This window comes from Mauremys mutica, chromosome 26 (assembly GCF_020497125.1).
Source record: "Mauremys mutica isolate MM-2020 ecotype Southern chromosome 26, ASM2049712v1, whole genome shotgun sequence".
NCBI classification, from domain to species: Eukaryota; Metazoa; Chordata; order Testudines; family Geoemydidae; genus Mauremys; species Mauremys mutica.
Genome location: NC_059097.1, coordinates 11,048,058 through 11,075,215, shown reverse-complemented (window position 1 = coordinate 11,075,215; position 27,158 = coordinate 11,048,058). Strand labels below are relative to the sequence as shown.

The following is a 27,158-nucleotide window of genomic DNA, read 5'->3' as shown; positions in this document are numbered from 1 at the left end:
CGAGGAGGTGGCTGTGTATTTCACCAAGGGGGAATGGGCACTACTGGACCCTGTTCAGAGAGCCCTCTACAGGGATGTCATGCAGGAGAACTATGAGACGGTGACCTCGCTGGGTAAGGAGTCCTGTCCCCTGGGTTATTAGAAGCTGTGGGTTCTCTAAAGAACCTGAGCAGTAATAACTTTATACCTTTATTCATCATCCAAGTTTTGACAAGTTTTCTTGTCCCCCCGTTTTTTGCCTCATCTCCCACCCACTAGTACCATTTTTGGACATGTGCCTTTTTGGTGCTGTCAGTCATTTTAAAATTGCATTGAATGTATCCTTATTGGCTACATTCATAACTACATTAATCACTGTAGCTTTCATGCCTTTTCCTCATTTTAAGAGGAAAATATGCTTCCTGTAGAATTCTAAATAAAGTAAATAGGTGTGTGACTCATGCATGGCTTGTGTGACAGTCAGATGAGCTCTTTTAGGAGAGCGTGTAATGTTGCCGTTCAGGATCCCATGACTGAAGGGATAAGCGAGCCGTGGGAGGGACGGAGATGGGGGGTAGTAGATATGCCAGGACATGGGGCGGGTGTGTGCAGGGTTAGAGCTAAGAAGCAGCAGGGAGGTAGGAGGCTGTGAGAGACAAGGAGAAAATACAAGAAGTTCTCAAGTTGCCGGGAGGTGGTGCTTGCTGAGAGTAATGGGAAGAAGGGGAGGGGAGTGTGGAGGAAGGGCACCCAGAAAGTGGGCTGGGTGGGTCAGTGGGAGGGAGGAGAGGTCTGGGGATCTGGAGCTGTGGGGGATCCCAGACCTTTAACCCCAAATCCCTACTGAAGCCTTGTTGCTTTAGAGCCTCCACTCCAGTTTTATTTCTGTTCAGTTTCACTTTATTATCCATTTTTTCCCCAAATATTATTATTTTAACACTTGACCTCCCTCTCCCACTCATTACCCCCCTCCTCACATAACCTCCCCATCTCCTATGCACAGCGACCCCGGCCACCGATCCTGAGTCCTTGCTGCATCCTCCCTCCTATAGCAGGGCCCCTACCCAGGCACAAAGGGGCACTTCGTCGATGATGTCACAGGCTGGTATAGTCTGTACAATTTTTATACCTATAAGATTACATATTCCGAAGCCCTTCACACCAGTCGGGCTTATCTCTATACGCCGATACAGTCTGTTCCCTTCCCAGCTCTGATGCCGCAGAGCCTTGCCTGTGTCCCTGTTCCCGTTCTCCCCCTAACCAACATTCGACATTCATGGGGCCTCATCTGGAGCACTGTGTCCAGTTTTGGGCCCAACACTGTAAGAAGGATGTAGAAAAATTGGAAAGCATCCAGCGGGGGGCAACAAAAATGGTTAGGGGACTGGAACACATGACTTCTGAGGAGAGGCTGAGGGAACTGGGATTGTTTAGTCTGCAGAAGAGAAGAATGAGGGGGGATTTGATAGCTGCTTTCAGCTACCTGAAAGGGGGTTCCAAAGAGGATGGATCTAGGGGTACGTCTTCACTACCCGCCGGATCGGCGGGTAGCAATCGATTTCTCGGAGTTCGATATATCGCGTCTCATCTAGGCGCGATATATTGAACTCTGAACACGCTCCCGTCGACTCCGGAACTCCACCACCGCGAACGGCGGTGGCAGAGTCGACGGGGGAGCCGCGGACGTCGATCCCGCGGCGTGAGGACGGGTAAGTAATTCGAACTAAGGTATTCGACTTCAGCTACGCTATTCGCATAGCTGAAGTTGCGTACCTTAGATCGAACTCCCCCCCCCCCTCAGTGTAGACCAGGCCTAGACTGTTCTCAGTGGTAGCAGATGACAGAACAAAGAGTAATGATTTCAAGTTGCAATGGGGGAGGTTTAGGTTGGATATTAGGAAACACTATTTCACTAGGAGGGTGGTGAAGCCCTGGGATGGGTTCCCTAGGGAGGTGGTGGAATCTCCTTTCTTAGAGGTTTTTAAGGTCAGGCTTGACAAAGCCTTGGCTGGGATGATTTAGTTGGGGATTGGTCCTGCTTTGAGCAGGGGTGGGACTAGATGACCTCCTGAGGTCCCTTCCAACCCTGATATTCTATTATTCCAATTTCCTTCCCCCCTCCAGTTTGACCCCATTTATAGAGCAATATTCTCAGCTATAGCTGAACCAATCATTGTGCTGAAATTTAACTAACCAATTCTGACATATTGTGACATAATTCTCTAACCCAGGCGTCGGCCAACTTTCAGAAGTGGTGTGCGGAGTCTTCATTTATTCACTCTAATTTAAGATTTCATGTGCCAATAATACATTTTAACGTTTTTAGAAAGTCTCTTTCTATAAGTCTATAATACATAATTGAACTATTGTATGTAAAGTCAGTAAGGTTTTTAAAATGTTTAAGAAGCTTCATTTAAAATTAATTAAAAATGCAGAGCCTTCTGGACCGGTGGCCAGGACCTTGTCAGTGTGAGTGCCACTGAAAATCAGCTTGTGTGCCGCCATAGGTTGCCTACTCCTGCTCTAACCAATTATAAACCACTACCCTAATTAACTTACACCTGGCAACATTAATTATACAGGAGAGAGAAACAATTAGAGAACCAGACTGATTAACAATGTAAACGTGGTGGCCATAAAGATAAAGCAATACAGAAATGAGGGTTTCACAACCGCAACCATTGATAAGTGATTTCTTGGCAGACGGAATGCTATCAAATTAAGGTTTCTTTAACCATCTTAAGATCCAGACAGGACTGTCTTCCTAACAGCCCAATAGCACCTTATTTCAGTGTGACGGGTTTGGGATGTGAGGATGTGACCCTTCGCTTCCCAGCTTATGGCTGCCCCTGCTGCTTAGCCAAAGGCCTTAGCCTAAGAACAAGGCCTCAGACTATCCTAGTGAGAAAAGGCCCAGACACAGGCAGATTGTGATTTTGATTCTTTGTTTTCATACTCCTGTAACTAGCTACAGGGCCGCCCAGAGGGGGGGGGCAAAGGGGGCAATTTGCCCCGGGCTCCGCAGGGGCCCCCAAGAGAACAGCTGAGGCTCCCGCCTCCGCCCCGCTCCTGGAGGCCTAGAGCATCAAGAGGCGTCACCGGACAGCGCCGCAGCGAGTCTCTGGTGGGGCCTCTGAGCCCCGCCCCGCTCAGAGCCGCATGGTGAGGGGGCGGGGCTGGGAGCTCCGGGCTGAGCTCAGCTCCCTCCGCTCGGCGTGGAGCTCACAGCCCCGCCCCCTCACCACGTGGCTCTGAGCGGGACGGAGCTCAGGCCCCGCCGGAGACACGCTGTGGCTGTTCAGCGAGGCGCTGAGACTCCAGGTGAGGAGGGAGCCGGGGGTAAGAGGCTGGGGCCAGGGGGGTTGGCTAAGGGGCAGGGAGTCCTGGGGACAGTCAGGGCACCGGGGGGGGGCAGCAGAGGTTGGGGGAGCGGTCAGGGGGCAGGGAATGGGGGGGTTGGATTGTGGGTGTTCTGGGGGGTGGTGGATAAGGGTCAGGGCCGCCCAGAGGGGAGGGAAAGAGGGGCAATTTGCCCCGGGCCCCACAGGGGCCCCCACGAGAGTTTTTCGGGGCCCCTGGAGCGGGGTCCTTCACTCGCTCCGGGGGACCCGGAAAACTCTCGCGGGGCCGGGCCCAGGAGCTTCTTCGCTCCCGGTCTTCGCCGGCGGGGGGGGTCCTTTCGCTCCGGGGCGGAAGGACCCCCCACTGGCAAATTACCGCCGAAGCGGAACCCGCCGCCGACGTGCAGCCCGGTCTTGGGCGGTAATTCGGCGGCGGGGGGCCCTTCCATTCCGGGACCCGCCGCCAAAGTGCCCCGAAGACCCGCGGCGGGGACCCCCCCCGCCGCCGAATTACCGCCGAACACCAGGCTGCACTTGGGCAGCGGGTCCCGCTTCGACGGTAATTCGGCGGCGGGGGGCTCCCGCCGCGGGTCTTCGGGGCACTTCGGCGGTGGGTCCCGGAACGGAAGGGCCCCCCGCCGCCGAAGACCCCGGGCCCCTGGAATCCTCTGGGCGGCCCTGACTAGCTAAGTGATAAAAATACACCTAAGTTCTTAAAATATAGGCTTTGCAGGCAGACCTGAATATCGCCATTCTAACAGGGTTCTACCCTTTCCCCCATGCTGTGTCTGTCTTGTCTATTTAGACTGTAAATTCTTCAGAGCATGGGCCATCTACTATTCTGCATTTGTACTGTGCCTAGCACAACGGAGACACACTGTTAGTTGGTCCTTAAGCACTAAGGTAATGCGTATGATTAATAATAATAATAACTCTCGTGCCACTTTGAGCCAAGGAAGCTGGCCTTGGGATGTTAACTGCTTAAAAATAATCTGAGCTTAAAACCATGGACTATTCTTTGTGACAAGTATCCCACAAATTGCACTGACCTCCCTTGTTTTCTTTGTCTGGCATAGGGTTTCTAAATTCCAAACCTGATGTGGTCTCACAGCTGGAACGAGGGGAAGAGCCGTGGGTCCTGGACCTCCAGAGTTCTGAGAAAGAAGTGCTTCCAAGAGCTGCCTGCAGAGGTGAGGACTTGGTTAAAGCAAGTCAAAAACTCTCCGTGAATACAGGAAACATTCGGGATGCCCTACAAAGACCCTGTGAGCTCTCCAAGTTCAGGATTGTTCCCTGCAGATGTGGAATAATTAGGCAGATGTCACTCATGGCTTCCCACCTATCCTGACTAACAACTGTCAGCAGATCCCTACCTGATCCCACTTTCCCCTGCATGTTCTGGTGAAATGCAGACCAAAACTGATCCCTTCCTCTCTCCTCTGGGGAAAATCAGCTCCTGATAGGTTTGATCTCTCCTGCACATATTTTGGTTTGTTCATCCCTTTTAAAATTCCTGTCTCTGAGTTTTCCTTTCTCTCAGGCACAGGGAGTGACCTATGTCTGGATTCTCTCTGTCTCCCATCAGGTGATAGGATGGTGCGTGAGAATGAGGAGCAGAAACCCCAGCAGGAAGATGCAGAGCAAGGAGAACCACATGGGACGTTATCAGGAAGACCCAAAGGGAATGTTTCCAGGAGTTGTGCACTCCGAGAAACAGTAAAAGCCTCTGAGACTCAGCAGAGGCCAGAGGAGAACTTCAGTAGCCACTCAGACCTTATTACACATGAGAGAATCAACTTGGAAGAGACACACTACACATGCCACGAGTGCGGGGAAAGCTTCAGTCAGCGCTCACTCCTTATCACACATCAGAGAATCCACACAGGAGAGAAGCCCTACACATGCTCTGAATGCGGGAAAAGCTTCAGTCATCGCTCTGCCCTCATCAGACATCAGAGAATCCACACAGGAGAGACGCCCTACACATGCGCTGAGTGTGGGAAAAGCTTCAAGCAGCGCTCAAACCTTATCACACATCAGAGAATCCACACAGGGGAGACGCCCTACACGTGCGCTGAGTGTGGGAAAAGCTTCAATCGGCGCTCACACGTTATCACACATCAGAGAATCCACACTGGGGAGATGCCCTACACATGCGCTGAGTGCGGGAAAAGCTTCAGTCAGCGCTCTGCCCTTATCACACATCAGAGAATCCACACAGGAGAGACGCCCTACACATGCGCTGAGTGTGGGAAAAGCTTCAGTCAGCGCTCAGTCCTTATCACACATCAGAGAATCCACACAGGGGAGACGCCGTACACGTGCTCTGAGTGCGGGAAAAGTTTCAGTCAGCACTCAAGCCTTATCACACATCAGAGAATCCACACAGGGGAGATGCCCTATACATGCGCTGAGTGCGGGAAAAGCTTCCGTCTGCGCTTAAGCCTTATCACACATCAGAGAATCCACACAGGGGAGACACCCTACACATGCGCTGAGTGCGGGAAAAGCTTCAGTCAGCGCTCAGTCCTTATCACACATCAGAGAATCCACACAAGAGAGAGGCCTTACACGTGCGCTGAGTGCCAGAAAAGCTTCAGTTATCGCTCTGCCCTCATCAGACATCAGAGAATCCACACAGGAGAGACGCCCTACACATGCGCTGAGTGTGGGAAAAGCTTCAGTCTGCGCTCAAACCTTATCACACATCAGAGAATCCACACAGGGGAGAAGCCCTACACGTGCTCTGAGTGCGGGAAAAGCTTCAGTCGGCGCTCAAACCTTATCACACATCAGAGAATCCACACAAGGGAGATGCCCTGTATATGTGCTTAGTGCGGGAAAAGCTTCCGTCTGCGCTCAAGCCTTATCACACATCAGAGAATCCACACAGGGGAGACGCCCTACACGTGCGCTGAGTGTGGGAAAAGCTTCAATCGGCGCTCACACGTTATCACACATCAGAGAAATCACACTGGGGAGATGCCCTACACATGCGCTGAGTGCGGGAAAAGCTTCAGTCAGCGCTCACACCTTATCACACATCAGAGAATCCACACAGGGGAGACGCCGTACACGTGCTCTGAGTGCGGGAAAAGTTTCAGTCAGCACTCAAGCCTTATCACACATCAGAGAATCCACACAGGGGAGATGCCCTATACATGCGCTGACTGCGGGAAAAGCTTCCGTCTGCGCTTAAGCCTTATCACACATCAGAGAATCCACACAGGGGAGACACCCTACACATGCGCTGAGTGCGGGAAAAGCTTCAGTCAGCGCTCAGTCCTTATCACACATCAGAGAATCCACACAAGAGAGAGGCCTTACACGTGCGCTGAGTGCCGGAAAAGCTTCAGTTTTCGCTCTGCCCTCATCAGACATCAGAGAATCCACACAGGAGAGACGCCCTACACATGCGCTGAGTGTGGGAAAAGCTTCAGTCTGCGCTCAATCCTTATCACACATGAGAGAATCCACACAGGGGAGACGCCCTACACATGCTCTGAGTGCGGGAAAAGCTTCAGTCTGCGCTCAAAGCTTATTACACATCAGAGAATCCACACAGGAGAGAGGCCCTACACATGCTCTGAGTGCGGGAAAAGCTTCAGTCAGCGCTCAAGCCTTATCACACATCAGAGAATCCACACAGGGGAGACGCCCTACACGTGCGTTGAGTGCGGGAAATGTTTCATTGAGCACTCAGACTTTGTCAGACATCGTAGAATCCACAATGGAGAGAGACCCTACACATGCTCTGCATTTAGGAAAAGCTTCAATCAGATGTCATTTTCTCTTAGATATCAGAAAATCCAAATGGGAGAGAACTGTAAGAAATGCCTTTATTAGGGCTTCCCAAAGATTTGTTTTAAAAAAAATCACATTTGCTAATTCCAATATAGTGAACTTTGCACCATCTTCACTGTGGTGTCTCAGCTCTGCCGGATGAGTTGCCTGCTTCTGACTTTTGCAGTTCACCCTTCTTTGGGGTCAGTCCTGTGATCTTTTCTATCAGCTCCTTTCCTTTTGACTTGTAGGAGCGTGTGTCCCTCCAGCCAGGAATTTCATCAGCTCCAGGTGGGGGAGAGAGGGTTGATGCCAACAAGCTACCCTGAGGCAAAAGTTACCTGTGCCTTACATCCACTAGGACTGTACATGGAATTGGCTGCTCAAGTTAGTGATTTTGGTGTAAAAAGACAATTATAGTTGTAGAGCAGAAGCAGCCCAGGGAGTGAACCTAACAGACAGTGATCAAGTGATCTCTCTCCTGCCATCCATCTCCATCCTCTGACAAACAGAGGCTAGGGTCACCATTCCTTACCCATCCTGGCTAATAGCCATTAATGGACTTAACCTCCATGAATTTATTCAGTTTTCTTTTAAACCCTGTTATAGTCCTAGCCTTCACAACCTCCTCAGGTAAGGAGTTCCACAGGTTAACGGTGCGCTGTGTGAAGAAGAACTTCCTTTTATTTGTTTTAAACCTGCTGCCTATTAATTTCATTTGGTGGCCCCTAGTTCCTGTATTATGGGACTAAATAAATAACTTTTCCTTATCTACTTTCTCCACATCACTCATGATTTTATATACCTCTATCATATTCCCTCTTAGTCTCCTCTTTTCCAAGCTGAAAAGCCCTAGCCTCTTTAATATGGGACCCGTTCCAAACCCCTAATCATTTTAATTGCCCTTCTCTGAACCTTTTCTAATGCCAGTATATCTTTTTTGAGATGAGACGACCACATCTGTACATAGTATTCAAGATGTGGGCATACCATGGAGTTATATAAGGGTAATAATATAGTCAGTCTTATTCTTTATCCTCTTTTTAATGATTCCTAACATCCTGTTTGCTTTTTTGACCGCCTCTGCACACTGCGTGGGCGTCTTCAGAGAACTATCCACGATGATTCCAAGATCTTTTGCCTGATTGGTTGTAACTAAATTAGTCCCGATCATATTTTATGTATAATTGGAGTTATTTTTTCCAATATGCATTACTTTACATTTATCCACATTAAATTTCATGTGCCATTTTGTTGCCCAATCACTTAGTTTTGTGAGCTCTTTTTGAAGTTCTTCACAGTCTGCTTTGGTCTTAACTATCTTGAGCAGTTTAGTATCATCTGCAAACTTTGCCACCTCACTTTTTACCCCTTTCTCCAGATCGTTTATGAATAAGGTGAATAGGATTGGTCCTAGGACTGACCCTTGGGGAACACCACTAGTTACCCCTCTCCATTCTGAGAATTTACCATTAATTCCTACCCTTTGTTCCCTGTCTTTTAACCAGTTCTCAATCCATGAAAGGACCTTCCCTTTTATCCCATGACAGCTTAATTTATGTAAGAGCCTTTGGTGAGGGACCTGGTCAAAGGCTTTCTGAAAATCTAAGTACACTATGTCCACCAGATCCCCCTTGTCCTCATGTTTGTTGACCCCCTCAAAGAACTCTAATAGATTAGTAAGACACGATTTCCCTTTACGGAAACCGTGTTGACTTTTGCCCAACAATTTATGTTCTTCTATGTGTCTGACAATTTTATTCTTTACTATTGTTTCAACTAATTTGCCCGGTACCGATGTTAGACTTACTGGTCTGTAATTGCCGGGATCACCTCTAGAGCCCTTTTAAAATATTGGCGTTACATTAGCTAACTTCCAGTCATTGGGTACCGAAGCCAATTCAAAGGACAGGTTAAAAACCATTGTTAATAGTTCCGCAACTTCACATTTGAGTTCTTTCAGAACTCTTGGGTGAATGCCATCTGGTCCTGGTGACTTGTTAATGTTGAGTTTATCAATTAATTCCAAAACCTGCTCTAGTGACACTTCAGTCTGTGACAGTTCCTCAGATTTGTCACCTACAATTTGGCAATGTTTATGCTCCTTTCTAGGATTTGACTTCCACTTTTTAAAGGAAGTCTTTTTGTCTCTCACTGCTTCTTTTACATGGTTGTTAAGCTCCGGTGGCTCGTTTTTAGTTCTTTTACTGTGTTTCTTAAATTGGGGTATACATTTAAGTTGGGCCTCTATTATGGTGTCATAAAAGTGTCCATGCAACTTACAGGAATTTCACTTTAGTCACTGTACCTTTTAATTTCTGTTTAACTAACCCCCTCATTTTTGTATAGTTCCCCTTTTTGAAATTAAATGCCACAGCATTGGGCTGTTGAGCTGTTCTTCCCACCACAGGGATGTTAAATGTTATTATATTATGCCGTTTATTTCGAGCAACTGCAGTTATTCAGGAGAGTACAGACAGGCAGAGTTTCCCCTCCCGAGGTAGGTCTCGGTTAGATAAACAATTAAGGCAAGCATTTATACCTTTTGTGACATATAGTAAGGAGCAACAACTGCATTTTGTTTGTACATATTCCTTTCTGATAGCTTACTTCTCTCAGCAATTTCTGCTACAATCTGCATTCTATTCTTATCTAACACAAGGTTGAAAACCAGCATCTCTTACAGTTCTTTTCCGCTCGCCCACGCCCTGCTTGGAAGTCTCCCGTTATTAGCTGTTAGTTAGCCTGGTAAATATCAAGTCCCTGAGAAAACACAGTTATACGAAGCGAAACAAAATCACAAACAGAAATGTCATTGGAAATTCAAAAATTAAAAAGGAAAATGCAATTCCCATGACTTCATTGTATCTGGGCCATTCCTGTATCGAGAGTACCCGCTAAGGGCCCTGTGTGCTTATGGGAAACCTGGAGGAACTCATAGCACAGCCTGGACATGAAACTCAAATGCTCCCAGGTGCCACAGTAAAACCCTTTCCCTGCTGTGGTGATGATGATTTTATGAAAATATGCTAATGAGTGTGAATATAATGTAACTGGAACATGCTTCATGCAAAAGGTCTCTTGTGCAGTATCATTACAAAGCTTATTATCTACTGTGTGTGTTCAGCCTATTTGTATGAACCGATCATTCCTGTATCTGAAGCTAGAAATATGAACTATAACTCTGAGGTCCTGTTGTAATGATGCAAAGTGTGGGCCATTAATAGTGGTTTGGACTCTTGATGGCTCCCATTAACCAGGACAATTGACTGGAGATGGCTCTGTCCTGCACCATCTGTGAGTCAGGCCAGGAACAATGAAGGCTTGGGGTCTCACAGGGCATGTGACCATGTCACCTGGTACAGGAATCCATCTTAAACCTGGGGCTTTTCCCCAGGAGCGAGACAAAAGATTCCTACCTTGTACCAAAGCTGTATAAGGGGGTGGAACAGAAGAAAGGTGGCTGCAGTCATGAGAAATCCCCTAGCTACCACCTGAGCTGGAACAAGGACTATACCAGGTGAAAAGATTGGGCCCAGACAAGAAATAAGTCTAGTCTGCAAAAGAAGCTTATTGGAAGATCTCTGAGGGTGAGATTTTATCTGTATTGAGTTTCATACTGTATTAGTCTTAGACTTGCATGTTTTTGTTTTATTTTGCTCTATGGAGTATACAAACTCCACAGAGAAGGAAAAGTTAATGCCTTAGAAAAATCTGTGTGTGTTAGAGTGTCTTGGAACCACTCTCCTATAGCTTCTTTTCTCTGATTTCCTTTAGAAAATCTGAAGCAGGGAGCAGAAAACCATTGTCTTTTCTGAGGTGTGAGCTCAGGACCTACTGAGTATGAGACTGACATGCTGCCAACTATGCTAAGAAGGCCCAGGAAAATGTTTAGGCTCAGTGCATATAGGACCCTCCTACAGCAGTGACTGGAGCAGGGAAGGAACTGGAAGAAGCAGAGAGATCTGGTGCCCACAGACCTGTCCTGGCATCTTTCTCAGCAGCAAAGAAATCAATTTTCCCTTCCAGTGAACAATCTGCTGGAACTAATGGCAGCACAGGGGCGATGTTTCTAAAGTATGCACCCACCTCTACATTTTAGAACTTACTCTCCTTTTTCTAGTATAGCACTTTGTATATGAATTAGGCAAAACAAACTACACAGGTAAGAGAAACAAGGGCTTGAGAGAAAGCTTGAACTCATAACCCCAACAGATGGCCCCTCTGCACTAACCAGTTGCACCCCTGAAGATGTTTTTTAAACACATTTGGGAAGCAGGCAGTTATCAGTCTCTGTGGTTCACACCTTTGCCTGGTAATTGAAAGGCTGCTGGTTCAAACTTAACTCAAGATGCGGCTTTTCAGCTATGAGACTCCAGTACATTTTAACAGGAAGAAAATCTCCTCTATTCTGGCTTTGCCCCATTTGACTCCTTCTGCCCATCTTCTCCCCCTCCCCCAGTCTCTTTCCTTCCCCACTGGGGCCATGCAGAGAGGAGCCCCAGTCAGTCTCTGTCACAGAGAGTCTGTATCCCATAAAGGGAGGGAGGGAGGGTTTACTTTAAAACACTGATAATGGGGCGGGGAGTGGTGTGCGTGGTTAGGGGGGGAAAGGATGGAGAACTAACAGTGGGGCACAGAGAGATTCCCCCAGATTTGGGAGCTCCCCTGCTGCCCCCCATCAGCCAGCTGTGAGAAGAACAACTGTGGTGGTGGGGGGGGTCTCCACATGCTGCCCCCGCCCCAACTGCCAACTATGGAAATGGGAGCTGCAGGGGTGGAGTCTGCGGGCAGCGGTGCACAGAGACGCCCGAGGCCCTCCCGCTTATGGGCTGCTGCCAGAGGTGGGTGCACGTTGCTTTTGGAAGATGCCAGAGGTAAATGCTGCACCCCTCACCCTCTCCTGCACCCAGAACCCCCTGCCCCAGCCCAGACCCCACACCTGTACCCAAACTCCCTCCAAGAGCCTGCCCCCCACACCCACTCCTGCACCCCAACCCTCTGACTGAGCCCAGACCCTGCACCCAAACTCTCCCAGAGCCCAACCCCTCTCTCTCCCACAACCAAACTCCTTCCCAGAGCCTTACACAGGTGTGTGTGGCAGGTGGGGCAGGACTTGGTCCCATTCTGGGCACCACCAAAAATTATACAAACCTGACACCCCTGTCCAGCCCGACCTTCTGCTGATGCACCTCAGCCCACAACCGTGCAGGGTTTGAAGCTTTCGTTGCTTAAATTCCAGGACACGGAGGGATTTCAGCTCCCCTTTGCCCAGAGGGAACCTTCACCCCACTCCTAACCAGGTTCTTGTCCATGGGATCACTGTAGGGGGGCTGGGTCCCTCGGTGTCTTTTCTCTCTCTAGGACAGGCCTGGGTGCAATAACTGGGGGCATCTGAGCACCCAGGACCTTCTGTGGGGCTGCCATTCCCCTTCCCCTTCTGTGGTCCCATCTGTCATTGACTCCAGCCTTTTTTCTATCCATCGTCAGCACCATCCCAAGCCAGCAGCACTCGCCTCAAAAAGACAAAGAGTCCCATGGCACCTTACAGACTAACAGACCTATTGGAGCATAAGCTTCCGTGGGTGAATCCCACTTCGTCAGGTGAATGTAGTGGAAATTTGCAGGGGCAGGTATAAGTATGCAGGCAAGAAGCAAGCTAGAGATAAGGAGGTTAGTTCAATCAGGGAGGATGAGACCCTCTTCTAGCAGTTGAGGTGTGATCACCAAGGGAGGAGAAACTGCTTTTGTAGTTGGCTAGCCAGGCACAGAATTCCCACTCCATTCATCTGACGAAGTGGGGATTCACCCACGAAAGCTCATGCTCCAATACGTCTGTTAGTCTAGAAGGTGCCACAGGGCTCTGTCGCCTTTTACAGATCCAGACTAACGGCCACCCCTCTGATACTCAAAAAGACAGTGTCCCCTGCTGGGAGTAAATCACTGACCTCTCTCTACCCTGCCCCTCTGTTTCCTTGCCTCTCAGTCTGTGCAGATGGGACCTTTCCCTCCAGTGCTGGAGGATTCGCCCTTCTCATCTACCATTGTCCCAAGCAGCACAGCGGGTGGGAATCTTAAACGTACCGAGGTGACTTAGGAGCAGAACCCCCCCAGACCTTCCATGCAATTGTCACTTGCCCCTCACTGAGCAGGACTGAAACTGGTGCAGGGAGACTAGTGGGCCACATCCCCTCTGGGCATGAGCAAAGCAGCAGGGTGAAAAAATGATCATGGAGATGCTGGGGATTGAACCGAGGGCCTCATATATGCAAAGCATGTGCTCAACCACTGAGCTACATCCCCTAGCAGGTTATGTTTGCTATGGGTTACACTCAGAGCCCTCCTGTTTCCAGAGCATCCAGTGACCTATAAGCTTCACGAGAAGCCCATTCCCCTCTCTGAGGACCAATCCTGCTCTCCTGGAGGTGACTTGTTCATAGGGGTCACTTTTCAGCAGGGCCAGATTCTATGTGTGGGGTAGAGAGAGTGGATGCCCTGGTCTCAGGGTGCAGAGATACACTCAGCCATCTCCCCTGCATTGGGTTGGGGGTGCTGCAATCGCCTGCTGCAAGGTCATGGTGGGGGATGCTGTGAGCAGCTCAACACCTCACTCTGGTGGCAGAAGTGGTGTGCGGAGCTCCAGGTGTTTCTAGGATCTGCTATTTCCACCTGCCTGTAAACTCCAGCTTTCCCCAGCACATTCACTGCGGTTCAATTGGGTCAGTTTCCATGGCTGAAGAGCAAAGAATGGCTCCCAGTTTCCCTTCTATCGGCAGCAGGATTAGCCTGTGTCAGTGGTTAATGAGGTGGATCTAGTTGTAGATTGTTATTCGTTCCCCACCTTGACAATTCACACAGTCCCTTTCCCAGGCAGATTCCCAGTACCTCAGTGATCCTGGTAGCAGGGTTGGGTCCTGAGATTTTCAGGGTTCTTTTCCCCTCCACCTGGAGTGAACTCAGCTTTTCCCCATCCCAGACAATCCATGAAATAACAACAGCAGCATAAAGAAAGAGGGGAGGTAAAAGCAGCAAAGAATCCTGTGGCACCTTATAGACTAACAGACGTTTTGCAGCATGAGCTTTCGTGGGTGAATACCCACTTCTTCGGATGCAAGTAGTGGAAATTTCCAGGGGTAGGTATATATATGCAAGCAAGAAGCAAGCTAGAGATAACGAGGTTAGTTCAATCAGGGAGGATGAGGCCCTGTTCTAGCAGTTGAGTGAAAACCAAGGGAGGAGAGACTGGTTCTGTAATTGGCAAGCCATTCACAGTCTTTGTTTAATCCTGAGCTGATGGTGTCAAATTTGCAGATTAACAGGAGCTCAGCAGTTTCTCTTTGAAGTCTGGTCCTGAAGTTTTTTTGCTGCAGGACGGCCACCTTAAGATCTGCTATTGTGTGGCCAGGGAGGTTGAAGTGCTCTCCTACAGGTTTTTGTATATTGCCATTCCTAATATCTGATTTGTGTCCATTTATCCTTTTCCTTAGAGACTGTCCAGTTTGGCCGATGTACATAGCAGAGGGGCATTGCTGGCATATGATGGCATATATTACATTGGTGGACGTGCAGGTGAATGAACCGGTGATGGTGTGGCTGATCTGGTTAGGTCCTGTGATGGTGTTGCTGGTGTAGATATGTGGGCAGAGTTGGCATCGAGGTTTGTTGCATGGGTTGGTTCCTGAGCTAGAGTTACTATGGTGCAGGGTCCATAGTGGGAGGGAAAGAGTGGGAGGGAACATCTCACGGCCAGGGCTGGATGTGCCCAGAGCCCCCTGCTTGTCCATTGTTTCCATGGAATTTGGCCCCCTGCTTTGCACAAGGGACAGAGAAAGATCTTGCTGTTCCTGTGTCTGTGCAAAGAAAATTGTGCTTCTGTATGAAAAGAGAGGCGGGAAATGGGCCCATGATGGATTAAGGATTAAGAGCAAAGGACAATGATGGGAAGGTTCACAATTGACTCAGTAGTTGCATACAAAGGTGCACGTTTGGCAGTTACACTGGGAAATTCTGGCTCCTTCTGAGGCTCAGGTTGGCCACCCCGGTCTAGGTGTAGAAGTTACAACGTTTAAACTTGAAAGAGGGGCCAATTTCCCCATCATTTCACACCTTTACACCCAAACACGATGACTTTCTGAATGAACCCTCCTCGTTCAGCCAGAAGATCTTGGGGTGGATGTAGGAGTCACTGGGTAAAAATCTCTGGACTCTGTTCTGAATCAGGTCAGAGCAGAGGTACCTAGTGATCTAGTCTGGCTGTAAAATCTATAGATCAACACCATTAATATGAAATTAATCCTCAGAAACGGCTGTTCCCCAGCCAGACCCCAGCCTGTTGAAGAAGGGAAGAAGGAAGATGTCCTTCTCCCCCTGGAGGAACTGGGCTCTGCGCTTTGGACAGAAAGGAGGGGAAGGAAATGGCCACACGATGGCAGCAGAACCTAAGAAATGAAACACAATAGGCTTATGTCCACACTGCAATGTAACACCCAGGGCTGCCCCATACCAGCTCAGGCTCCCGGGGCTTGGGCTGTGGGGTGGTAAATTTGCAGTGTAGACATCTCGGCTCAGGCTCAATAACGGGCTCTGAGACCCCACAAGGCTGGGAGGGAGTGTAGCAAGTAAAAAAGGTAGAACGGCAGTGGAGTACTACCCTAGTCTCAATGGCATTTCTCCATCGGTCTTTCTGCTTTGGGGCAGGGACAATAACACGTCCTGCTGCATTCGTTATTTCAAAGGGCGGTTTAGGATTTTCATTCTCACACATGGTGCACGAAGCAGGACTCAACCCTCAGTGTAAACTAAATGAGCCGCCCATGGATTCTGGCAACCACAATGAGCATTTGGTGTGAGAGCTCAGACCTGCCCCTGTCCCAGAGGGTCGGGGTCATCTGTGAGGGGACTGGACCACTGATCTATCAGCTCCTAACTCCCAAACTTTCAGTAACTCTATCCTCAGTGCCTGTGAGTGTAATTTAAACCATCAAAAGAGTCATAGTGGGCTAGACCATAGTCTGGACTTCGGGTCTGGAAAAGAGCTGGCACAATCCATAGACCAGGTTGTTATATAAAATGCACATGGATTTTAACCCTTCACATACAGTAATGGGAAAGTTCTTGGTTCAGGCTTGTAGCAGTGATGGAATAAACTGCAGGTTCAATAAACAGCTGGGATGGGTCATTCAGTCCTTTGTCTAGAGCTTCAGTTTGTAGCAAAGTCCCTCCAGAGGTATGAAGCAGGATTGGAGACAACGCATCAGCCTTTTATAGTCTCTTGCCATGTGGTCTTTGCTTTCTTTGTCCCAAGGACACTCTATCCAGCACGTAGCATAGAAAAATATTAGAGTTCTGTCCATAGGCAGGTCCCTGCATACCTTGCTGAGTCACAAGGCGTATCTGCCTTCTCTCAATGGGTCGATTGTAGAGCTGATGGTCCTTAATGGGCCATCAAGCAGGCTAGGCAGAACTGACACCAACTTGTCTGGGGTGTTCCCCCGGAAGCAGAGCACAAGTTTGAAATATGGACAGAACAGAGCCAATACTTATAACGTCAACTACAAAAATGACACACATCTAGAGATGGCATCATTATAATCAGCCAATCAGAACCTCTCCATAGACCCCTTACATGACAACCTTTCTACAATATTGGCTGCAAATATAGAACAGCGGTCGCAACAGTGATCTATACAGTTACAGATTATGTCAATAACGTCACAGGAGGTGACATGGCATCAGCGAGACTGATACTGGAATACTGCCTCCAGTTTTGGTGTCCTCAGTTTAAAAAGATGTTGTGAAACTGCAGCTGGGGCAGCAAAGAGCCACCAAATGTCCTGAGGGCTGGAGAAAAATGCCTTCTAGTGAGCTATTGAAAGAGCTCAACCTGTTTAGCTTATCAAAAGAAGATTGAAAGGTGACTTCATTGAAGTGTTGAAGTGCCTTAATGGAGAGAAAATAGTGGGTATTAAAGGGCTCTTGAATCGAGCAGAGAAAGGCATAACAAGATCCAATGGCTGGAAGGTGAAAAGAGACAAATTCATATTGCAACTAAGGCACAAATATTCAACAGCGAGGATGATTCATCACAGGAACAAGCTACCAAGGAAAGTGGTGGATTCTCCATCTCCTGATGTCATTTCATGAAGACTAGATGCCTTTCTGGAATGTGTTTGCCCCAAAAGTAGTTATTGTGTCATACAGGAGGCCTGTGATATGCAGGGGGTCAGATTAGATGCTCTAATGGTCTCTTCTGGCCATAAAGTCAACTAATTTCTGAAAAACTGAGTGTAGCATTGGGAGCAGCATCTGATGTTTCCCTGTCTAGCCGGCTTGCTGCCTAGAACGAACGCTCCTTGAGTGGGGTGATCCCCAGGGAGTAGCTCAAACCTGCAAAGTGCCTGGCCAGGGGCAGGACATTAGCCCAGCAAGGGAGGGGTGTGGCAGTGACATCACAAAGGCCTTTGGCAGGACCTCAGCCTATTGGTCCACGGTGGTGGGGAGGTGGTGACCTCACAGAGAGATGCTGACATCAGCCAGGCAGGACCGGGGCGAGGGACCAGGGAAACCTCAGAGACCCCTGTGGCTTTGCTTCAGCAAGTCTCCTTCTCCAGGTCTCTCTTTGAGGACTGAGAGAGTATTCGGGTTCACGGATGTGAGCGCCAGGAGGAACCTCTTTCGAGTTTTCTCCTTCCCTTTTAGTGATTTTACTAGAAAACAGCCGTCCCTGTTTAGAAGGTAAGAGCCTCCTCAAGGTTTGAAACCTGTTCAGTCCGATCCATCTGGTGAGAGTTGAATTCTAGGAATGGAAAACACGAGCTTAAGGAGGCAGAATTTTATTGCGCACCTGGGATTTTGTCCCTTAGAATCACTGGGGACATTAGGGTTTGTCCTTTTTGTTTCACCTTTTCCTCCATCCCTCCCTCCCTCCTTTCTCTTCGTCTCTTGCTTCCTTTGTCCTTTCTCCTGTTCCCCTCCCAACACCAGGAGGGTGTGTGTGTGTGTGTGTTGCGGGGGAGTGCTCTGCAGCTCCCACTGTGGGAGGTCCACCCAATAATGTGGGGCTGAAATAGTGCTCGGGCAGTGATCCCCACCAGTGACCTGGGCCATTCTTTGGGCTCTCTGGTGAGAACCCTCAGCCTCCCGTCCTCAGTCTCTACCCTGATTGGCTGAGCAGGGGGTTATTGACAGGGACGAGACTCAGGTCCTTGTTGGTCTCTTTTAAGACCAAGTAAATAAGTCAGAACCAGTTAGATGTTTGATAAATTTTGCTGCTTCTCTGGAGGGCCACCCAGAGAATTCAGGGGGCCTGGGGCAAAGAAATTTTGGGGGCCCCTCTTATAAAAAAATTGCAATACTATATTCTCCTGGGGGCCCTTGCAGGGCCCAGGGCAAATTGCCCCACTTGCTCCCCACCACGGGCGCCCCTGGGAAAAATAAACCTTCCGCATCTCGGCACAAACCCAGTTTTGAGAAAACTTCTTTACAAGGTATCACTGGTTCTCAGCATCAGCTAGTGCTAACAGGCACTAAAGCTCATTAAAAAGGTTGGACAAATATTTTCCATCAAAACTTTTTCTGGATCGAAAACTAGGGGTTTTTAAAAAGCAGAAAAAAATCACGGACAATGTCTGCTTTCCTTCAAAATTTGTTGTGGTTTTTTTGATTGAAAAGCTGAAATTAGTCTGCCAAAACCTGAACATGGTTTGAGGTTTCAGAAGTGTGTGGCCAAATATTTGCTGCTTGCTGTGTTTGATTGTTTAAAGAAACAATAAAAAAATTCTGCTTAAAAAAATATCCAAAACTTTTGAACCACCTCAGCTTGTGACCGAACACCTGAGCCAGGTGTTTCTGATACTCTGCTGGCTTCCTTGACTCATATCTGTCTCCATAACTTTGGGTTCATTTAGGTTAGAACATAAGAACAACCATACTGGGTCAAACCAAAGGCCATCCTGCCCAGTATCCTGTCTACTGACAATGGCCAATGCCAAGTGCCCCAGAGGGAGTGAACCTATCAGGTAATGATCAAGTGATCTCGCTCCTGCCATCCATCTCCACTCTCTGTGAAACAGAGGCTAGGGACACCATTCCTTACCCATCCTGGCTAATAGCTAATGGGGGAGAGAGATAGCTCAGTGGTTTGAGCATTGGCCTGCTAAACCCAGGGTTGTGAGCGCAATCCTTGAGGGGGCCACTTAGGGATCTAGGGCAAAATGAGTACTTGGTCCTGCTAGTGAAGGCAGGGGGCTGGACTCAGTGACCCTTCAGGGTCCCTTCCAGTTCTAGGAGACAGGTATGTCTCCATTAATTTTACAGGGGTTGGACTAGATGACCTCCTAAGGTCCCTTACCAACCCTGAGATTCTATGATTCATTAATGGACTTAATCTCCATGCATTTAGCTGTTTCTTAGAGACTGGCTCCATGTGGTCCCTCACAAACTGGAGACGGTTACTGTGGGTTTGTCTTTAGTATAGCTTATGTACATACTCCACGAACTGAGCATTTGAGCTTGTTCCAGAATCTGGGATGAGCCTATGTTGTCAAAACTGAAATGCTCAAAATAGCACATGCATGTGAATGGACACACGGTGCTAAAATTAAATTAACCCAGGGGTTCTCAAACTGGAGGTCAGGACCCCTCACGGGGTCACGAGGTTATTACTGGGGGTCGTGAGCTGTCAGCCTCCACCTCAAACCCCGCTTTGCCTCCAGCATTTATAATAGTGTTAAATATATAAAAAAGTGTTTTCAATTTATAAGGGTGGGGGGTCGCACTCAGAGGTTTGCTATGTGAAAGGGTCACCAGGACAAAAGTTTGAGAACCACTGAATTAACCCCTCTGAAGCCTCAGGGAATGCAGGGGAGGGGGGGTCTCCCTTGGTAGAGTTGGGAAGGATATTGCTCTTCTCATGTGATCCCTCCCCCCAGTGGCTAATTTTAAATGAAGCTACCCTACCCTGGCATGAATCTCCCTATGGCACTGAAATTACATGTAGACTATAATCTGGCATTTGAGAAGTGACAGGGACGGTGGCCCTAACGGAAAAGCTAACAGCTTGGCTCTTCTGCAAGCCTCAAACTGCTGAATGAGCTTTAGGGTGGGGAAGGCTGTGCTTCCCCAAACAGCCTGGCCCTGCCCCCATCCGACCTCCACCCACTTCCTGCCCCCGACTGCCCACCCCCCCTCAGAATCCCTGACCCATCCTGCTCCTTGTCCCCTCACTGTCCCCCAGAGACCCCCACCCCCCCAACCACCACCCCGGGACCCCACCCCTGCTCCCTGTTCCCTATCCACACCCCCCGCTGAGTCCTGACAGACCCCCCAGAACACCCACAATCCAACCCCCCTGATCCCTGTCCCCTGACCGCCCCCCCGACCTCTGCCCCCTCCCTGTGCCCTGACTGTCCCCAGGACTCCCTGCCCCTTAGCCAACCCCCCTGGCCCCAGCCCCTTACCCCCGGCTCCCGCCTCACCCGGAGCCTCAGCGCCTCGCTGAACAGCTGCAGCGTGTCTCCGGCGGGGCCTGAGCTCCGCCCTGCTCAGAGCCGCGTGGGGAGGGGGCGGGGCTGGGAGCTCCAGGCCGAGCGGAGGCAGCTGAGCTCAGCCCGGAGCTCACAGCCCTGCCCCCTCCCCACGCGGCTCTGAGCGGGCGGGGCTCAGGGACCCCACCGGGGCCATGCTGCGGCGCTGTCTGAGGACGTCGCTTGATGCGCTGAAGCTCCAGGAGAGGGGCGGAGGCGGGAGCCTCAGCTGTTCTCTTGGGGGCCCCTGCAGAGCCCGGGGCCCATTGCCCCGTTTCCCTCCCCCCCGCGGCGGCCCTGCAATGCACAGAGCAAGTTTTTGCTGTGACACTGGGCAGACTTTTAAAACACAGCAGGGTTTATTAGTCAACTGAAACACAGCACTGGAAAGTCCTTAGATCAGCACAGGGAAGTGAAGAAGACAATATAGTCCATACTGGCCAATGCCCTTGAGCCAGGCTGCTGTAGAAAACACTTTGGTTTCCTTTCACTGTGCCTGTCCATTTGCCTTCACTCCGGTAGAGCTCCCTGCATCTGCGAGCCCAGTTCTTCCTGCTCCCAAAAACATAAGTCCATGTGTGCTTCACTCAGCCCAGCTGAGATACACAGGTGACAATCATTCCCTTGTCTCTGTCGGGTATTCCATTGATGTAGGTTGGTCCCAGCCTGTCCTTAATGACCCATTCATATCACCCCATGACAGCTACATGACAAAATACCTCATGTCTCCTGCTCATTCTAATCATAGCAATACCAGTCACAGACGGAAACGGAGGTGTGTATTGGCACATACAAGTATCACTGAAATTCCCACCTCTCTCACACACACACTGCTCACAGCCCCTGGAGAGAAAGCAAAGCACAGGAACTGGACGTTAGTCCAGTGAACACAGTGGAGGACAAGCTGCAATCCTCACACCCTGGTGAAAAAGGAGAGGCATGTGAGTCCCTATCCAAGCGCGTGCCCGGGGTGGCAAGCTGCAGGGGCCGCCCTGGAGGTCCCTATGAGGGCGGCAGTCAGGCAGCCTTCGGCGGCTTGCCTGCGGGAGGTCTGCCGGTCCTGCGGATTCGGCGGCAATTCGGCGACAGGTACATTATGTAGATTGATCCTTGCCTATGATTTCAATTATAACTGTCTCCATTCAATCAAGTTTGTGTGTTTCACCAAATTTCATCTTCTCCATTAACGGTGAGTAGCCATGTACAAGGGCGAGTTGTACCCCAATACGTCATCTTATCGGTGTAAAAACTGTCCAGGCTACACCACCACCCTGTGACATCATCAACGAAGTGCCTATGTGTGCCTGGGTAGGGGCCCTGCTCTGGGAGGGAGGATGCAGCAAGGACTCAGGATCGGTGTCCGGGGTCTCTGTGCACAGAGATGGGGAGGTTATACGGGGAGGGGGGTAATGAGCGGGAGAGGGAGGTCAAGAGTTAAAATAATATTTGGGGAAAACATGTATATAAGTGAAACAGAACAGAAAGAAAACTGGAGTGCAGGCTCTAAAACAACAAGGTTTGGGTAGGGATTCAGGGTTAAAGGTCTGGGATCCCCCACAGCTCTAGATCCCCAAACCTCTCCTCCCTCCAGGGCCGGCTCTAGTTTTTTTGCCGCCCCAAGCGGCACATAGTTCAGATTCCTGTTCCATTAATAATAAAAGTTTACATGTTTAAAGCACTTACCGACTGATCCTTCCCGATTCAGGGTCCGGGTTAACGGCCGGGGAGGGTTGTTGGGGGATCTCCGTGACGGTGATGAATAGATCCTGGTTGTCGGGGAAACCAGCGTTGTAAGCGCTGTCGCCTGCCTCGTCCTCCACAAACCCTTCCTCATCTTCCCCATCCGCGAACATCGCCGAGGAACTGGCCGTCGACACTGTCCCATCGTCAGAGTCCACGGTCACTGGTGGGGCAGTGGTGGCAGGCTCCGTAGCGTCCGTTTGCCGCTTTGGTCTTCTGGTAGCCTTATCTCAGGTCCTTGATTTTCACGCGGCGCTGCGTTGCTTCCCGGCTGTCATGGCTCAGGAGACCTTCTCGTAGGTCTTTGCATTCCGTTTTTTGGAGCGCAGCTCTGAAAGCACAGACTCCTTGCCCCACACACCGATCAGATCCAAGACTTCCCAGTCAGTCTATGCTGGGGCCCTCTTTCTATTCAGAGATTGCATGAACTCCTCTGCTGGAGAGCTCTGCATCGTTGCCGGTGCTGCTGAGCTCACCCCGATGTCCAACCAGGAAATGAGATTCAAACTCAGGGCCGCCCAGAGGATTCCGGGGGCCCGGGGTCTTCGGCAGCGGGGGGCCCCTTCCGTTCCGGGACCCGCCGCCAAAGTGCCCCGAAGACCCGCGGCGGGGGGGGGGGGTCCCCGCCGCGGGCCTTTGGGGCACTTCGGCGGCGGGTCCCGGAACAGAAGGGGCCCCCCGCCGCCGAAGACCGGGCTGCGCTTCCGCCGCGGCGGCGGCAGGTCGCACTTCGGCGGCGGCGGTGGCGGTGGCAGGTCCCGCGTCCCCCCCCCGCCCCCGGCCTCTTACCCCCCTCCCCGCCCCGGCCCCTTACCCGAGCGCGTCTCCGGCGGGGCCTGAGCTCCGTCCCGCTCAGAGCCGCGTGGTGAGGGGGCGGGGCTGTGAGCTCCACGCCCAGCGGAGGCAGCTGCCCCGCCCCCTCCCCACGCCGCTCTGAGCGGGGCAGGGCTCAGGCCCCGTTGGAGCTCCCAGCCCCGCCCCCTCACCGTGGGGCTCAGGGGCTCGGCTGGAGACTCGGTGCTTGATGCGCTGAGGCTCCAGGAGAGGGGCGGAGGCGGGAGCCTCCGCTCTTCTCTTGGGGGCCCCTGCGGAGCCCGGGGCCAGGGGCAAATTGCCCCCTTTGCCCCCCCCTCTGGGCGGCCCTGTTCAAACTGGCCAGACAGGAAAAGGAATTCAAATTTCCCCGGGGCTTTTCCTGTGTGGCTGATCAGAACATCCAAGCTCGGACTGCTGTCCAGAGCGTCAACAGAGTGGTGCACTGTAGGATAGCTCCCGGAGCTACAAAGATCGATTTGCATCCACACCTAGCCTAATTCGACATGGCCATGTCGAATTTAGCGCTACTCCCCTTGTCGGGGAGGAGGACAGAAGTCGAACTAAAGAGCCCTCTATGTCGAATTAAATGGCTTCCTGGTGTGGACGGGTGCACGGTTAATTCAAATTAACGCTGCTAAATTTGAATTAAAGTCCTAGTGTGGACCAGGCCTGAGATTTCCCAAGAACTTCAAGCAAAATACACCAGTTTCATAAAACAGATTTATTAACTACGGAAAGATGGAGTTTTAAGGATTATAAGTGGTAGGCATAAAAGATCAAAGTAAGTTACCATGGAAATTAAAGATAAATTCACAATCTAAACTTTACACCTTATTACACTAGGCCGTAGTTCGGTTATGCCACAGGAAGGCTTAATGCTCGAGCTGCAGTGCATGCTGGGCAGGCTTAAGGCCGGGCTCCCCATGGCAGGAGAGAAGAAGACGACTCGGCCCCTGGAGGGGCAGGCTGGGGCTTCCTGGATCCCATTTGCTCACAGCCAGTGCCCTGCCCCCACTCCCAAGTCATTAATGGCACCCCCAGGTCAGCCAGAATGGAGCAGCGGTTTTCACTCCACCAAGTCCACTTATGGCTTACAGGCAACTCCCAGACCCACCATGTCGGCCAGAAAGGAGCCCACTCAGCCTCGCCATTGCTGCTTTTCCTTCCCCCCAGAACCCCACTTCTCCTGGGCTGCAAGGAGCCACTCCTGGGATGCCAACAGGCAGGCACAGGATTCTGCCTCCCAGCAGCCAACCGCACCTCCTCCGGCTTTGCAGAACAAATGGTGACGCTCTACTAACCCCATCTAGCCGCAATGATGTGCTTACTTTCTGCCCTGCCTTTCTCAGCTCGACTTTCCTCTTTTGCCCCATTCCTGCCTCACTTCCTCCTTTGGCAAGTCACGCAGAGGAGGCCAGCAGGAAGAGCCGGCCTCCACCGACCAACCTCCCAGGGCAGAGGAGGCCAAGCCACAAGCCTCCAAAAGGTAACACGCCGCACTCCTCTAGGTTCTCCAGCCTGATACCAAGGTGCTTTCTCCACTGCTGTCCACCCTCTGTCATGCAGGGGTTGGAGTTATCCCACGGACAGGCCAATAGGAGGAGAAGGAACATCTTCCTGAACAGCAAGGGGATCTGGCAAAAGGAAGCCAGCATGTTTCTGCCTGGTTTTGAACCAGGGACCTTTTGCGTGTTAGGCAAACGTGATAACCACTACACTACAGAAATGCCATCTGCTTGGCTGTTGCTTATCCTAGTGCAGACCGATGGACAAACCTGGAGACAGTGGTGACAGCCCTTCAATGGGTCAGCTGGCAGAGCAGAGGACTGGAGCGGGCGCTCAGGAAGTCGTCCTTACGTCGCCCTTGTGACTCCAGCTTGAGGGAGAGCTTCTTTTTCTTCCCCTTGCTGACAAAGAGCAAGAGAAGAATGAAAGGTCAGGTGGCCCAACTCGGTGCAGAAGCCCATGCTGTCTTTTCCTGCTGCATAGCCTGAAATGAGGGACTCGTGGCAGTTAAAGGAACTGCTGCACTTTCAGAAAACATCCCACCCGTGCACAAAACGAGATAGAAGAGCCTGTTAGTCTAGCACGCTCCCAACTGAACTACTTCAGCAGCTGCTCGGTTTCTTTTTGGCCTCCTGCTTTTCTGTCTGGGATGTTGTTGTCAGCTGTGGCACAGAAAAAGGACGTCATTGCGAGCGGCCCATGAAGACAAGATTCACTTTTGCCTTCCTTGCTCGGCTTTACTTGCTTCCTCGCCCTATTCCTGCCTTAGTTCCTGCGTTACCTGAAGGCGACGGGGGGCCAGCAGTACCAGGAGGAAGTTGGGCAGCTAGACCCTGGTGGCAAAAGTCCTGCCGCCACGTGCCACCCCACTCTCTTCTCCCAGCGTCACATATTGGCCACCAGGCTCTTGGGGCCCAGCAGCGCAATGGAAGGCAGTGGACAGAGCCACCCTCGCCTTGAAGCTCCAGCTCATTAAACCACATCTTCAGTCGCTGATGGCCAATGAGAGACAGACATCCCTTGCTATTTTAGCACTTGGAAATGCCATTGCTCAGTCATTGGATCTCTGTAATGCTGTTACAGAACAAATGAACATAGAATCTCAGTGTGACATTCTATACCTTTGGGGGAGCGGCTGTAACCCCATAATCCTCATTTTCATATCATCGTGATCTTACATATAGACCATGACTTGTAAGGTATCAGGGAAAGGATATGATCTGCTGAAAGTCATTTCTCTACCCATAGATGTAGACCATGCATGCATATGAAGTTATGAGAATTGTGCAGTGTGGTTGTCACTGTGCTGCAAGGTGGGGGAGTCAGCCAAATATTAGCTCCCCAGTGGCAACAGCAAGGAAAGTAACCAACACCCGGACAGGGTGTCAAACAACCCATCGACAGCCATTGCCCAGCAAGGGAGCTACAATGCAATGACTCACCTGCATGAGGACACCCCAGGGGAATTGCTCAGAGTTGCTTGGAGAGACGCAGTGATGCTCACCTGACTCTGAAGGGGGGAGGAGGGGCCAAAGCCACGAGGGAAGAAAGGACATGATAAAAGGAGAGACATTTGCCAGGCTTTATCTCTCTCTGCCACCTGCGTCTACAGACACCCCCACACCAAGCAACTGAAGCGCTGATGAAAGGGGAGAGCCTGGCTGAAAAGCCACCAGCCAGCCTGTGGTGAGAAGCATCTGAGTTTGAAAGGGTACTGAAAGGGTTAAGATCAGCTTAGAATTAAAAGCAATGAGGAGTCCGGTGGCACCTTAAGGACTAACAGATTTCTTTGGGCATAAGCGTTCGTGGGTAAAAAGCCCACTTCTTCAGATGCATGGAGTGAAAATTGCAGATAGAGACATAAATATAGATTGGAACATGAAGTGACGGGAGTTACCGTACAAGGGGAGAACCAGTGTTGAAGGCTAATTCAGTCAGGGTGGATGTGGTCCTCTCCCCATAATTGATGGGGAGGTGTTAATACCAAGAGAGGGAAAATTGCTTTTGTTGTGAGCCAGCTACTCCCAGTCCTTATTCAAGCTCAAATTAATGGTATTAAGTTTGCAAATCAATTGTAACTCTGCAATTTCTCTTTGAAGTCTGTTTTTGAAGTTTTTTTGAATGGCTACTTTGAATTATTGGGTGTGAATCTGTAAACGTGCTATTGACTATACAAGTCCCATATGGTCTCGTGATCTGGCTTCCTGGTTTTCACCCAGGCGGCCTGGGTTCAATTCCCAGTGTGGGAACAATGCAGAGCTTCTGCTCAGAGGGGAGGCAGGAAATGAAAGGAATGGGAAGGGATCCTGCCAGCAGGGGAGTTGGACAGTGTTGAAGGGGACCCCAGAAGTGGGGGTGTGGCAGTGGTCTGGGGGGAGATGAGGGAAGGATCCCAGCTCTGTGGGAAGTTGACATTCTGGAGAGCACAGGCCTGGTATGGGGGGTGGGAAGAGTGAGTGTGTCCCTCTAA

General features: G+C 50.4%; 1 protein-coding gene and 1 non-coding gene across 2 annotated transcripts in view; one reads left to right on the top strand and one right to left on the bottom strand.

The window, feature by feature from the left end:
• Nucleotides 1-27,158, top strand: part of LOC123356632 — a 1,710,063-nt gene that overhangs the window by 1,402,082 nt on the left and 280,823 nt on the right. The window contains 2 exon segments of the mRNA XM_044999989.1: nt 5,138-6,111; nt 6,280-6,951. Of these exon segments, the coding sequence (XP_044855924.1) occupies nt 5,138-6,111; nt 6,280-6,951 (1,646 nt within the window).
• On the bottom strand, nt 24,837-24,909 carry TRNAV-AAC. Its single transcript has one exon. It is a non-coding gene; the product is annotated as a tRNA-Val (tRNA).